General features: G+C 40.0%; 1 protein-coding gene across 5 annotated transcripts in view; it reads right to left on the bottom strand.

The window, feature by feature from the left end:
• The window catches only part of IFTAP (intraflagellar transport associated protein), a 47,847-nt gene that overhangs the window by 32,369 nt on the left and 1,126 nt on the right, over positions 1 to 14,352 (bottom strand). For 3 of the 5 annotated variants that reach the window (XM_075426248.1, XM_075426251.1, XM_075426247.1), the window contains 2 exons: positions 5,681 to 5,771; positions 2,259 to 2,411 (listed from right to left, as the gene is read on the bottom strand). In XM_075426248.1, the coding sequence (XP_075282363.1) occupies positions 2,259 to 2,361 (103 nt within the window). In that variant the 5' untranslated portion in view covers positions 2,362 to 2,411; positions 5,681 to 5,771. Of the gene's footprint in view, positions 1 to 2,258; positions 2,412 to 5,589; positions 5,772 to 14,352 lie in introns of those variants that run through there. The other 2 variants (XM_075426250.1, XM_075426249.1) reach the window with 2 other exon arrangements.

Genomic DNA, 14,352 nt, shown 5'->3' with positions numbered 1-14,352 from the left:
ATTCAGATATAAAAATACAACATTCTAAAAATGTTATTTTCTTGATTAGGCTATTAGCAATCCTCAAAAAGCCACTGAAAGTTAGGAATATAAAAATTCATTAATACTGTTTCCCATGTTTAAAAGAATGGAACTATTCTGTTAGCAGAAGACCCTAAAGTGTTCCCCAGGGGGTTACTCCAGGCTGACATTTATAGCCTTAAAGAGTTCTTTTTACATAGGTCAGAACAGTCAACAATGCTTGGATTTTTGTACCTGAGGTATATTCTTCTTAGTTTCACTGTGTGTAAATTTAACTAATGAGGAAAAATTAAACGTTAGTTAGGAAATCAGATTCTTATGAGATGCTTTTCAGAATAATGTATAAACTCCTGGTGAAAATATCCTTGTAATGCCAACTAGAGACCTAGTATAAATTCATGCACAAGTGAAAATCACCTTACACAAATATGATACCCTATGAAATCAGTGGGATCATATCAGTTATACGTGTGTTTTCTGTTTCCAATGTTATGTCACTCAAAAATCTATTATAGATTGTCATGTTTTTCATGGATTTTTTTTAAAGAGTTCCACACACACCACTGAATGGGCTTGGTTATTTGTGTATACAAATAGCTATCTCCATAATTAATTAAGCAGGATTGCAAATTCTGACATTAATGCTCATTCTACAAAGATTTAGTGTGTGGATCAACACCATTATCAGGCCAAATTCAGAAAGGTAATCTGAAAATCATCAGATTTTACTTGTCAGTAACCACAAATACAGCTCCACAGTGAATACCTGAACTCATACATAAAAGTGAGAATTCCTGAGGCCTGTTAGCAGATACTCTTATTAATCAATCATAGTTGCTTTAAAAAAAAAAAAAAAATAAAGCCAAGTGACTATTTTTTAAATGCAAAATTAAGGAACTAAGAACGTGATATTTTATAAAGTATTTTGCACTGTTGTGATGCTAAAATGTCCTGTGCTTTAAGTGGAATTTTTGCAGGTCACTAGTTTATAATGCACACCAACACCTTTGGGTATTTCTAAGGGAAAATCAAGGTGGGAGGGAAACAAGCTGTGCTGTTTTGTTTACACCAGCATAGGAAACTGCATTTCTAAGCATTTAAATCAGCGAAAGCTCTACCTTTTATACAGTTTCTGTGGCAGATGCTATAGTGACAGTGAAAGTGACTGAAATACATGCTGAGGCTTTTTGCAAGTAGAATCATGATATGCAGCATGCTTCTAAGATAGGAGCTATCCCCAGTGTATCAATCACACATAAAGAAGACCAGAACTGAATTTTCAACCCTCTTATCTCATCCCCCAGTGTCTCCTTTCTCTTCTGTTTTTTATTGGGAGGAGACAGAAGGTTGCCACAAGATTATTTCTATGGCAGCTTCGACTCCCCCACTGGTTTTCTGCTCAGTACCTGTGACTGACACTTAGTTCTGCCTGAAGGACAAGGACAGAACAGACTTCTGAGTGCCAATCAATGCAGCATGCCACATGCTGTAATTGAAAAATACAGTCCTTCTGCAATAAGATGAGGACAACATTTGCAGTGCAAAGCTGTAGTAAAGAGAATTGTGAGTGATCTGTAGCTCACTTTTATTTTTATGGCACCTGCCTTAACATGGCCAAAAGAAATGAACCTGAGCTTCAGAATTTGGATCCAGATCTGAACTGCCTGTAATTCAGCAATGCTCAGCTCCAGGTTAAGCCCCACCTTTTACTTCGTCTGCAGAGCAGGAGACCTTTTCAGCCTAATCATCCTAATCTGATGTCCTGATGTGCCTTCATCCAAGTTATCTGTTAGCTTGGCACGCAGGACAGCATAGCACAGCAGTGTTGGTACATCTGTGAAAGTATCCAAATTGTACACCCCTGATCTTTGGCCATCTCATACTATTAAGTATTTCACTTATGCTCTTCTTCTTCAGTGGAAACTTCTCTAGCAAAACAATGCAGGGCGTACTTAGGAAAAGCCTATCCTTCCATATACTGCACACTTCCCCACCGCCCTACAGGGAGCAAAACATGGTTAAACACCTGTAGAGACCAACCTTAGCAGCCTGTGAACCAAGCTAAGGAAAACTGTCCTCAGGGATCCCACTGCTGATAGGAGAAACAAAAGCATCACACAGATTTGCCTACGGTCACAAAGCAAGTAAGTAGCAGAACGACACTAAATAATACTGTTTCTCTTTTTACCTTCCCTTTTGGCTGCGATTTCTAGCAGGGGATCTGGGAAGTTCCATACCTTTTGAAAGGTAAGTGAATGTATTTAGAAACTCTTCGTATGACTGCTCATGGCTATTAATAAATTGATCAAGGATGTTGTTGCTTAACAGTTGTTCTCCCATGATCCCCGCCTTGACAGTCAAGCAGGTGTATCTGCCTTAGTACGCTGCTTCTGCAACACAAAGAAAAGAGCAGTATGTATCTGTAGGCAGGAAACAAATTAACTGAAGAGTCCCTAATTCACATACATGAACACGAGAATGACAAATTTTTATTCTCTTCTTGTGAAGTTCTGATCTTGACAGTGGGACTTTACACATTTCCCCCAAAATTCAAGTGGACATAGTAATTTCAAGTGCAAAGGGAGACTGTCATCATTTATGCCCAGAATGTATGCCCTCAGGTAATATGGGCCACAGAAGTGCCAACCTCTCTCAGTGGTGTTCATTCCCCCTCACTTTCAGCCGTTCAGTCTTATGACCCCGGCCTTCTTTGCAGAAACAGTGACACCACTCACTAGGGTGTTGGATTTAACAACTGGGACACCTGTACATTCAAAACATGGACTGAATCCATCATTCTGCAGGTGCACTGCTCAGCCCACCATCAAAGCTGCTAAAACCAGATTTTGGAGGGCATGTTAAATCATGATGAGGTGTGTGTGTATGCTGAGACAGTACACAGCGTGGGGAGGGCATGATGGAACTGGGCAGCCACATAGGCAGACGAGGACTGCTCTCGGGAAGGGAACAAATGCTGAGGCGTGAAGGAACCCCACAGAGGCTTTTCTGGACTTGAAAGCTCCACTCTTCAGTCACAAAGCAACAGCTTTCCAGCCCATCTCCATCACTTTACCAGACTCTAATGGAAGTAATGGCCCTGAAACGGCTCTCAGTGAAGAATGCTGAAGTTAACCTTGCTCTTCATTTATAAAACCTGTGTAAATGCATTTTAACAGCTGTGTGATGCCACATAGTTAATAATATTACTGATTTTTTATAGACATAGGACTAGACAACTAGAAGCAGAAAAACACAGGTGAGGATGTGGACACATATAACTGGCACATTGTCTCACACAGTGGCAACTTATCTAAAAAATATAAATGACCAGTTTGCATATGTAAATGTGATAAAGATGCAAGAATGCATTACGCTATACTATATAAGTGCTTGATTTTCATGTGTTCCTGTATTTCTTCTCTTGGTTTACCAGAGTATTAAGAAGTGTCTTCTGGGAATGAAACTTTAATTCTTCAGCAAAACTTCAAATCAACTACACTAAGGAAAGGCTGCCAAGCTGATTTTAAACACAATCAAACAAGAATTGTTCAGAGCCCAGCAGGAAAACAAAGCATGATTTCTAACGTCAAACTCTAATTTTGTTGGATTGCCAGCTTGTAAAGAAGACTAATGTTCTGAAGATATAAAAACACACCCACACCCACATGACCTAAAGTTTAAGTTTTCTACTGTTTAAAAAAAAAAAAAAAAAAACACTATTAATCTCTCTGTGGACTGACCAAGCAGAATATAATTTACCAGACTCTCAGAGTGGTTTATGCAAATTACGGTGGTTTCAGAGGGAAGCAATGCCTTCTATTCCTCATTATTGTTCAGTTATTACAGTCATTATTTGAGGCTAATTTCATTATATGAAAGACTGCAGTGATTTGTAAGGCTAGTGTCTTACTTATAAGAAAAAAAACCCCATATATTTAATCAAGGAAATGGTAATAAGAACATTTTGTTTTTCTTTGGCATCTGGCGTCTAGGATCTCCAGGTCCTTGGAGATAACAAATATTATTCCAAATAACAGATGAAAAAACTGAGTCACCAAGAGTTTAAATGATTTATAAACAAATCAGAGGAGGGCTGTCAATAAAGCTTAGATTCCTTTACCCTAAAATGCTCTAGGAAGCTAGAAAATCGATAAGCAGTTTGGGGCAACAGTTGTATTCTTACGGCTGAATAAGAGCTTTCTCAGTGAATGACACATTCTGCAGCCACCAGGTCATCAGCCTGCAATTAAGCATCCAGACCAAGTGTCAGCAAAATGCTACAGCTCAACTCTTACTCTGCTGCACAGCCTCTACTTCCTACAGAACTTGGGAAAAATCAGATTTTAACATCCTCTACTGTTTAAGCTGTAGAGGAGTGACAGTGCAACAAAACTATGGATAAACAACAGGTTTTGACTCATTACAGTTGCTAGAAAACACAGTGCTGAATTCAACTTGACAAAGTTTTAGCCAAACTATGATTGCAAAATCCTCAATATCATCCTCATGAAAATGCAAGCACTGGATGCTGTCAGAGTATAATCTGACATTTAATACCTGAAATCTCCTGGCATATGGAAATTAGGAAGTTATCCCTAAAGGTTTTAAGCGCATATTTCATTGAGCCTATACATTTTCATCAAGCACGCACTTCAGTGTGTATGCATTGGGAGAAGCATCATCAAAACAGTATTACTTTTAAAAAAGAAAATATATATATATAAAATTCCCTGGATATTCCAAGCATGGGAAAATATTACTTTCTCAAGACTATCAGCCTTTTTTAATGGAAAACAGAACACATTTTTACCAAGTCTAAGCAATAAATCCAGAGTAGCTCTCCTATACCCAGTATAGTTATTACAGGCACTAGTACATGAGATCTGCTATCAACTATGTCAAAGGTATTCATCCTGGGTTAAGAAAATAAAATAACTTGAAATTGATAGGCCGCATTTCCTTATTTTTTCTTCTGAAAAAAACCCAAAATATATTTTGGAACATGAGTTCACTAAATTATTACTATTTTAATAAATCCTAAATTGAAAAGTGGGGAGAAAACCCTGTTTCTCATTTTGGCATCCATCCTCCATTGCTTTTTATAACAACTTCACAGTTTTGATTCAAAAATCTAAAGCAAGAAATAAAATGCAAAATGGACTACAGAGGCGATAGTCCAACACAGACTTAATCTTTCCTTGCACAGCTGTTATTTACGTCTACAGAATCATCTCATGCAGAGGAAAAACCAGCTAGGTCCTAATAAAAGCCTATCTTCAGTAAGCAGCACAGCCATTCACTCAAACAGTAGAGAGGAGGGACTGGCAGCTAGAACTACCTGTCGCCCCGTTTTCAGTTCTTTGGAAGAACTGCAGGGTGCTATTGCATCGCCCTAAATGAAAGCAAGCACAGTGGATGCTACTTGGAGAACACCTACTATCCCTGAACCTGAACATATGGTTAGGATAGATGGTACAACAGACATGTTCAGAAACGTATCTCAACCTATCAAGGTTTTTGTATTTTTCATTTTCATTCCACTTTGGTTTTCTGCTGCTTCCCACTTACTTTATTCCTGAGTGCCTCTGCATACTGTGTCATCTGCAGAGAAGTTTTGTGATGTGAACAGCTGAAACCAGGCTGACCAGGAGACTCTCACCTTTGCTAAGCAGCTAACTGGCAGATTCTACATGAGCAAAAGTCTTCAGCAATCATCCAATTCACAGCCTCAACACAATGACTTCTTTGAACTGTCATGAAAAAAGAGAAAATGTACAATTATGGATTGGAATCACCCACAATTTATGAATTGGATACAATCACACCTCTATGAATGAAATGACTGCATTGTTCTGCTAGAGAGCAACTACTACTGACACCAAAAACTTTTTTTTTCCCAAAAAACTTGGCAGTATCAAGATAAGTCAGGCAAGGATATCTGATCTTTTCCCTGTACTGGCTCTGGACAGTTATAGAGTCAAATATCAGCAAGTGATGCATTCAAGCAGAACCACACTTTATTCCTTTTGCATTTCACTCCTGCTCATCCATCCAAATTACTGTAATGAGGTTTCTTGAGGCGATCATTCATTAAGCCTTGCTGATCATCAGCACATCGAGCAAAATCAACTTTATTTCTCAAAATGCAATCTTCTTCCCAGAGGCTTAAGCCAAACCAGAAATCTCTGAACTGAACCAAAAAGGCAGGTCAAGTGAGTATTATCATGATTTCAGTTACGCAGTTATTAGTTCTATTAAACAATAAAAGAATGTGGTGGAATATAGGCTTCCTGTTTTATGCTGCATTTGTGAGTGCTTTATTATGTTTCTTTTAAATATAATATAGGCAATGAAAGAAAAAAATGAATTATTAAATGAAAAGAACAGTGAGCTAATCCTCTCTAAAAATTCACTAAAATCTTACATAATTTTCTTTTTCTGGAAAAAAAAAAAAATATTTCCCTAGTGTTTCTGGCATAGGTTAAAGTCGGGTTTCCACACCACAAATTTGTCTCCCAACAGTCATTCTCAACAAAGACAGGGATATTCAGAAATGTTTATTTACAGACCACTCACAGGTTCATGGGACACATCACTAAGTAGACCTGTTCTCAAGATTTTATAACCTATGTCTGCACAAATGAGACTGAACACCAACACATTATTTTTACATCTTATAATCTGTTACCACTGGTCAATGCCTGATCTTTTTGCCCTACAGAGCTAGCACAGTAACTACACCTGTCACAACTAACTTTTTTCAAAGGGGTCTTTAACATTTCAGATCTAAGTAGCCTCTCACAAAAGCAATAGCACTCTCTTAACAACCCACAATACAGAACTAAGCAACAAGCATTTCTATAACATCTCTCATCCATAAAGGTTTTACACATCAGTCTGCACTAAAGACCTTGAGTCTGGGGACTCTCTTGGCCTGGATGCTTCACCCACATAAAAGCTGTCACTTGTGATGGGGTTGGTTGGTAACGGCAATGTAGAAACGTTCTCTGTGGGTTGACCGCTCACGCAGTGAGGCAATACAGCAGGCATACAGGCAAATCTTATGTGTGCAGTGAGTTGTCAAGGGACCAAGCACAGAACCACAGCTCGTTACTACCTCCTAAGGACGATGAGAAAGCACACTGTGATTCAGGACATTGGAGGGTCCTCTCCAATAGTTTTAGGAGCTACGTAACAGCACGTTGTCTCTTACAAAATAATGTTACATGCCAATCTGCCCTCTAGACAGCAGTACCATAGAAGTCACCCCAGGTAATATATGTACCCATATACTTGTGTAAAGCTTGCTCAAGGAAGCTGGTTTAATTACACACAAAATGAGTGACCTAGGTCCTATATTGTTATCAACCAAAATAAACTCTATCTGAAGAGCAGGGATTAGTACTTCTGGAGGCTAAGTATCTGATTCCTACTCCTTGCTGTCTTACTATGGTTTACGACATTAGTGAGTCAAGGAGACTCTAGAGCAGCATGGATTTGCTACAATATTATTACAGCAAAACCGAATGAGGTAGCACTTTTGCAAAAGGAGTAAACCTGTATCACATGACTGCAGTCAGAATCAATTTAAGCCTATCTAAGTGTCAGCTGCTCCCAAAAAGGCGACAACCACCCTCTTTCCCTCTTCACCCCCCAGCTTTTCATTGCAGCCCATCTCCCAGCCAGACAAAATAAACCACCAACATAAAACCTGAAACTAAACGGAGCAAACACCTATGTCCTGTTTCAAGGCCACATTTTCTGATCTGCCTTACACCCGTACAATCATGAGTGCCTGTGCAAGGGGACAGTGGGAACATGCAGTGGGAACAAGGGAAGGATGCAGGACTGCCCCTTCTGACAGCCTGCCATAGCTGTTTATGCAACCACGAAAGCACAGCCTCATCAGAAACATCACTCACAAATGGCCCAGAACACTCTGCTTCTTCCATGCTAGCAAAAGCAGATGTTACCAGGGTACTCCTACCCACCCTACTGCTAGAGCTGGAGTGCAGCGCATCACCCCCCAAGGCACTGAGAGGCATGCAAAGCTGGAGCTCGAGCCTGTCCTTCAGAAATGTTGTTGTCCATGGACTGTGGTCACCACCTTAACAGAGACCCCAAGATGGCATGTCGAAAGCAGGCCAAGTGAAAGGAGTGATTCTGGGAATTCCTGCCCCGAGAAAGACATAAAACGTTTTCAGTGGGGCAACACAGGAAGGTTACTCACTTTCCAGAAGGCAGTCAACTGTTTCCTTCTTGTCTAGACATCTGCAAAGCTACAGTTGCGAAAGAAAGCCCTCCCTGCTCCACTGTCCTGCCCTACTTTTCTTCCTCCTCCCCGTGCCCCACCACCTGCGGGGAGGCAGAGCTCCCGCAGCAAACCCGACAGCAGCAGGCTCTGGCCACAAGCAGGTGCAGGTCAAGTGAACTAGGGGAACAAACTAAAAGGAAAAGTTTCAATTACAAAGGAGAAAAACTTTCAGATGTGGTTCCTTGCAGCATCTCTCAATTCAATGTGATCTGCAACAGCTAATCCTGTTTAAATTAACTGGACGTTTGCCACTGCCTTCAGCAGGAGCCCTTGAGGGCACACACTTAATGCATCAGCAGTTGGCATGGATGGGAGCTGCATCTGCTTGCATAAGTGCATTACCGAGCCCCGGAGCCAACCTTTGCGATGGTCAAAAACATGTGCCTCCCGTGCCCAGCTCGCATGAGCTTTTAAGGGATATATCCAAGGGCTTTAATCGCAAGCCAGCACATTGATCCCGTTGGATTTCAGTGCCATTGTGCCAGTCCCGTCCACCATCACTAGGTTTTTTTCATGCATTTCCAATGGCTGCAAGAGCGCTGCTGCCTTTAAAGACCACCTGGAGGCCTATGGCAAGGGTACCATTACCCACGCACCAAGCACTCCCCCGAAACACAGCAGCCAGTGGCCCCAGGAGTGTGATCGTCCTGGAGCTGGCAGTCACAGCCCAACTGGATTCAATCAGCTATTTTAGGTGAGGCCTCCAAATAAAGCCCTGCCCCTCGCATGTTAAATACTGTTTACTGATGGTTTTAGATGAGACAGAAAATTGAAGACTGTAGGATGCTGGGCTCCCTGTGCCATTTTTTCACAGGTTTCAGTCGTGGCTAAATATCCAGAATATTTGCGTTCTGGCTGGCTAACCCTACATAAACGCGTAAGATGGCCTCCCCTTTCCCTGCTGAGCTGAAGTGCATTACTGCAATCCACGGGGAGCCAGCTATGTTCCAGCTCAGAGATAACTATATTTTTACTGGCTGACAATACGCTGAAAAGCCTGGAAATACCTCAGTGCAATTTGGAATGATTTAGGATGAAGAAGATATAAACCACATATTGTTTTAAGTAATTAACTGTAGAAGAATAAAATCAAGCGAAACAAACCATTTCCCTAACAGTGAGCAATCTGCTGAAAACATACTACATATGTCAATGTTATTAAAATAGAAATTGTGAAGGAAAAGTCTATTTACTCATTTTCGCATGGGTTCTCTACCAAATAAATTCAGGATGTAAATCCTAGATGTTCTTGCTACGACCTGGACAGTTCTGAACGTGATTTTCCTGGCTTGTAGATACACTATTTTGAAGCTCCTTGCTGCAGCTCCTCCAAAGCAGTTTGTCACTGACAGTTTCAGAAGACCAGCTTGGAGAGACCATGTTTTCTTCCAAAACTGACTTGCTGTTGCCAACAAACTTTAATTTCTCTGTCTTCCCAGGCCCAGTAATTGGAAAAAGAATTTCTAAAGATAAGGCATGTCAAATGGCAGAAGGAGAATAAAATGAATGTAAAATATTAAATGAGGCGCAGTTGGGGGTTGGATTTTTCACTTAGACATTTGTACCTCTTTTGCCAGTAGATATTTGATCACAGACCCAAACGAGGGTCAGACTATGTCAAGCACTTGGATAAGAAGCTGTCAAATATCATCTAGGCACTGCTGAAAACAGAAATAAATGTGATCCAAATGCCCTTAAATTTGGGGGAAGTTCTTCAGCATTCAACTCTGCAGTACAGTCTACTTTCATCTTTGTTTCAGAAGTAATGGGCCCATATGGATGCTACAGGGCACAGTGCCTTAGAGCTGCTGTGTTTCAGACGAGAAACGTCACCACATCCTATCTTACAGTTATTCAACGTCTCAAGGCAATTTTCACAAACATGCAGTATGTTTGCTTTGCTGTACTAATCAAATTCCATTTCAAGCGCTCTCTACTTCTATTCTCACAGCAGTTTCAAATGGGAGATGAGATATTTCTAAAATACTGTGCAGCAGATGTTGTAACTCAGGAGTGGGTGAAGTAGGGCCAGGAAAACAAAAGCAAGGAGCTATGAAGAGTGAATTGTTTTCCAGGTTTTTCTGTTTCTTTGTTGTACTATGTTATTCAAGTGGCTTATCCTCTGTGCCCCAGTGGTGCTAGCTGTTAAAAGGATATGTTCCCAGAAGACTTCCATAGTCTAATTATTTTTTGTTGGAGGAAAGCGCTGTGAAACTGATGCAAAATGCCACAGAAGGGTGCAAAGTTTTATTAGTCTTTTAAGGCCTGATCAGAAGGCCACTGAAGTAGAAAAAAGACATTCCCAATGACTTCAGTGGACTTTGAATTGGACTTTTAGTCAGCCCTCACTCTCTGGGTTGCATGCATTTGTCATTTCCTTTGCTGTTTCAACGCCACTACCCACTTGCAGCAGAGCATTCCCGGGGAAAGCAGCAGTACGCCAGTCAGCAGGAGTTGTTTTCTTTTACTAGCTATTGAAATTATTTTTTTCTTTGAACTCAAAAATTACTTTAGGTTACATTTTTATATTCCAATAGCACTGAAAAATTCCAAAAAGATCATGAGCTCGACAAGGTTTCACAGTGTAAAAAATCACACTGTAAAGGAGCGCAGACTGCAGACATTTACAATCTAACTAACAGACATCTACTGTCACTCTGATCTGATTCTACTGCAAAGAGTTAAAGCTTCTGGAAGCTGGTGGGTTTCTTGTTGTGCCATCTGAAGACAAGAGAGGAAAGAAAAAAATAAAAAAACGGTCACAACCAGTTAGCCACAGCAGACCGAGTTCTCAGGAGCACATCTGCAAATTAAGCAGATGGATTCCCCTCCATCAGGCTGCCTCTCCACGCCACAAGCCCCTGTGCTGTCACAGAAGATTCCTCAAAGTGCTCACATTTGAATTCCAATTATATAGAAAGATTTCGGAGGACGCAAAAAAACCCTATCAGCCAGGTACGTCTGACTTCTTGTTTTGCCCAAAGCAAACTTGGTTGCTACACTTTGCAAATGTTTTGAGAAATACTATATAAAAATTTCCTTCCTTAAGCCTGTTTATGGAGGACTTCAAAGCTCTGTGGGTGTCTGGCTATGATTTTGAATTCGGCAACAGCACTTGCTTTTCAGGGGTATGCTTTTTCACTTTGCAAAGGGAGAGCCTGATAATCAGTCAGAGAAAAAAAACAATATACAATATTGCAAAATAAATTTAATTCTACCATAGAGCTCTGTGTTCATGCCAAGTTAAAAATAACTGCAAACTAATGACATAATTCAATGGTCAGCAATGACCATTTACCAACTAAGACTCCATGCTATCCCGCAATCCATTCTCTCAGTGTCCAAGCAGTGTTCAAATATCTTATCTTTGTGTAAATGATAGGTGCTTTGGATTTGCTACAGTTCATAAGATCAAATGATTCATTATTTGGTAGCATTCAAATTACTGTGAAATTATTATGAATATGGAATTTTTTAATGTTGACAAATCTTAACATGAAATGTCACACTAAACAACAGTACTGAATATTCATTGTTCTCTTGTTTAAAAAGTTTTTGTTGCCTAACTGGGTAACAGGCACAGCACATAGGTGAACAATTACTACATAGGGTCAAGGAGAATAATAACTATTAAACACCATTTGGGAGTGACTCCGTGCCTGAACATAGTAATCTAGTGACATTTTATAAACCCTAGATTTACTAGGACCTAGCACACAGGACCTATGGGAGACTTGCTGCCTTCCACAGCAAAAGCTAGAAGACAAGAAGAATATCCAAAGGCATACGAAATGTCACTTGACGTTTAGGTGCCTGAATCCTACCCCTTGTTTCTAAAACACATTAATCCTATACTTCTCAGTGAACATTTTATATAGTTTCTGAAATAATACCCTACATACAAAATTGTAACTATGTCAATCTATTTCCATACTAAGCACATTTCATATTACATTAGCCAGTGCTTTTAAAAAGCACCTTCTCTCTTCATTTGATCCTTCTGTAAATAAATCTCCCAATGAATCCATACAAATCTGAATTCCTTGTAATCCCTTCTTGCCATACAAACAACTATTAACCAAAAACAATCAGCTCAAAATCATAAGTTAGATTTTAAAATAAAACAGGAGATAATATCAGTTTTCTTCTTTCTGTTAGCTTAGCTTCTAGTTCAGATCTCTGCAGTTCACTTCTCAAATACAGGGGTTAAAAAAATACAGGGGTTAAAAGCAATGCTGAGATTCTCACTTATTCGTATAATCCTTGGAGCTTGATATTTCATAAAAATATCAAATATGATGAAGCATGACTCAAGTCACCACAACTCATAACTGTTTATGTAACTCCACCCTTCTCCATTTACCCATCTTTTCTTCTCGTAGTGTCTTTTTCCCTCTATCTTGTACTGCACCACAACAAAGGCATTTGCCTCTTTCCCTCCACACTGGCACCAATGCTAATTCAACTCCACAGTGACATGGTTTTGACCATAAAGCCACAAAAAAACTTTAAACTTTTCGGTTATAAGGTTAGGTTTCTACCTTCTAGGCTCCCTGAAGCTGCTCAGGGTCAGATGAGCATTGCCCAAAGGAATCAGTGGTGTTAGAAGATAAGAGGTGGAGGTCAGCATAGCCAAAGATCAACCACACTCTATTAAAACACAGTAATTAGCATTAAACAATGTGGAAAGCCAAAGCAATTTCAGCAAGTGCCTAAGGAGCTACTTCTGTCAGAGAATCCAGGATAAATATTCTCTCCTTTACTTACTGAACTGCTTGCTTCTGTAAAGTTCAAGAAATATTAGAGGCTGACAAGGAGGAAGTGTGTTTCAGTGTGTTTATTTAACCAGTAAGTACTCTGTGTCTATCAATCTCACTTTTAATCATTTTCGTTGGTCTCTTCTCCACTTTATGTCTGCAAAAGTCTCTTCAGACAGTATACTCTTCCGAACGGAGTACTGCTCGATACTTGGGCAATAGCTTGCGACATTGTGGACACTAATAACTGTCCTATTTGGATAAAGTATATGTAAGAATATAAGATGAATGCCAGCATTTCAGCTAAATTGTTTGCCATTTTTAATACTCTTGTTAGACTTCAAATCTAAACCAGCAGTCAAATGTAGAACGCTAGTGTTACAAAACATAGAACACTAACTTACAGATGTGCTCATAGCACCTTCAGTTTGGAAGACATATTACTTGTCTAAAGATCCCGTAAAAACACAGAAGCTAAATAACCACACAATATGAAAGAAGAGACAAAGGAAACCTAATCCAGTAAACCCAACCTAATGCAAGCTCCTCTAACACCATTTTTGAATGGCCGTAAGAAACAAGCAGCAGAGATTCCTGTTTAGCTTATCACCTGAAGATAAGTAACTGGGCAAATCTTTCTTCATGCAAATAATAAGGACAAAACCTGCTGTGTATACCAACATACTCAGAACAGGGTTCACTAATTAAATTCATCTCAGTGCAGTACTTCTAAAAAGGAATCTAAATGTAGAAAAAACTACCACCTTCAGGGCAGAGGCATTAGGACTGGCTACACAGAGAACAGAACTTCACCATGCTCTTTGAATGATTCCACAACGTGCAAAAAGATAAGACAGCTATTCCAGGGACTGTTTTTAAAACAGACTCAGTAGTGGCTAGGACTACTTTGTCCATGTGCTCTGGCCTAGGCACACCTGATCAGGCCCACCCACCTTTGAAAGCTTTCAGTGACAGATCCATACATTACCAGAGCAGTTCACGTACCAGAAAGTGGAGCGGGCAGGCAGTACAGGAATGTGGTACAATGGTTCCTACTGTGCACGGGAACACGCGCTGACAGCAATCTGAGGCAGTCAGTGCCACCAGTTCCCATGATTTTACAGTGACTCTTACTGTACACTCTGTTGTTCCGGAGTCCCCAGGTTTTCACATCACATAACTGCAAGATACCGATCCTTCCTTAAAAAAGAAACCCTATGTGTCTTGGTCTTGTTGCTATAGCAAAATTAAAAGCAGAAG

This window comes from Opisthocomus hoazin, chromosome 7 (genome assembly GCF_030867145.1).
Source record: "Opisthocomus hoazin isolate bOpiHoa1 chromosome 7, bOpiHoa1.hap1, whole genome shotgun sequence".
Lineage (NCBI taxonomy): Eukaryota > Metazoa > Chordata > Aves > Opisthocomiformes > Opisthocomidae > Opisthocomus > Opisthocomus hoazin.
This window is presented reverse-complemented; position numbering and strand designations above follow the sequence as displayed.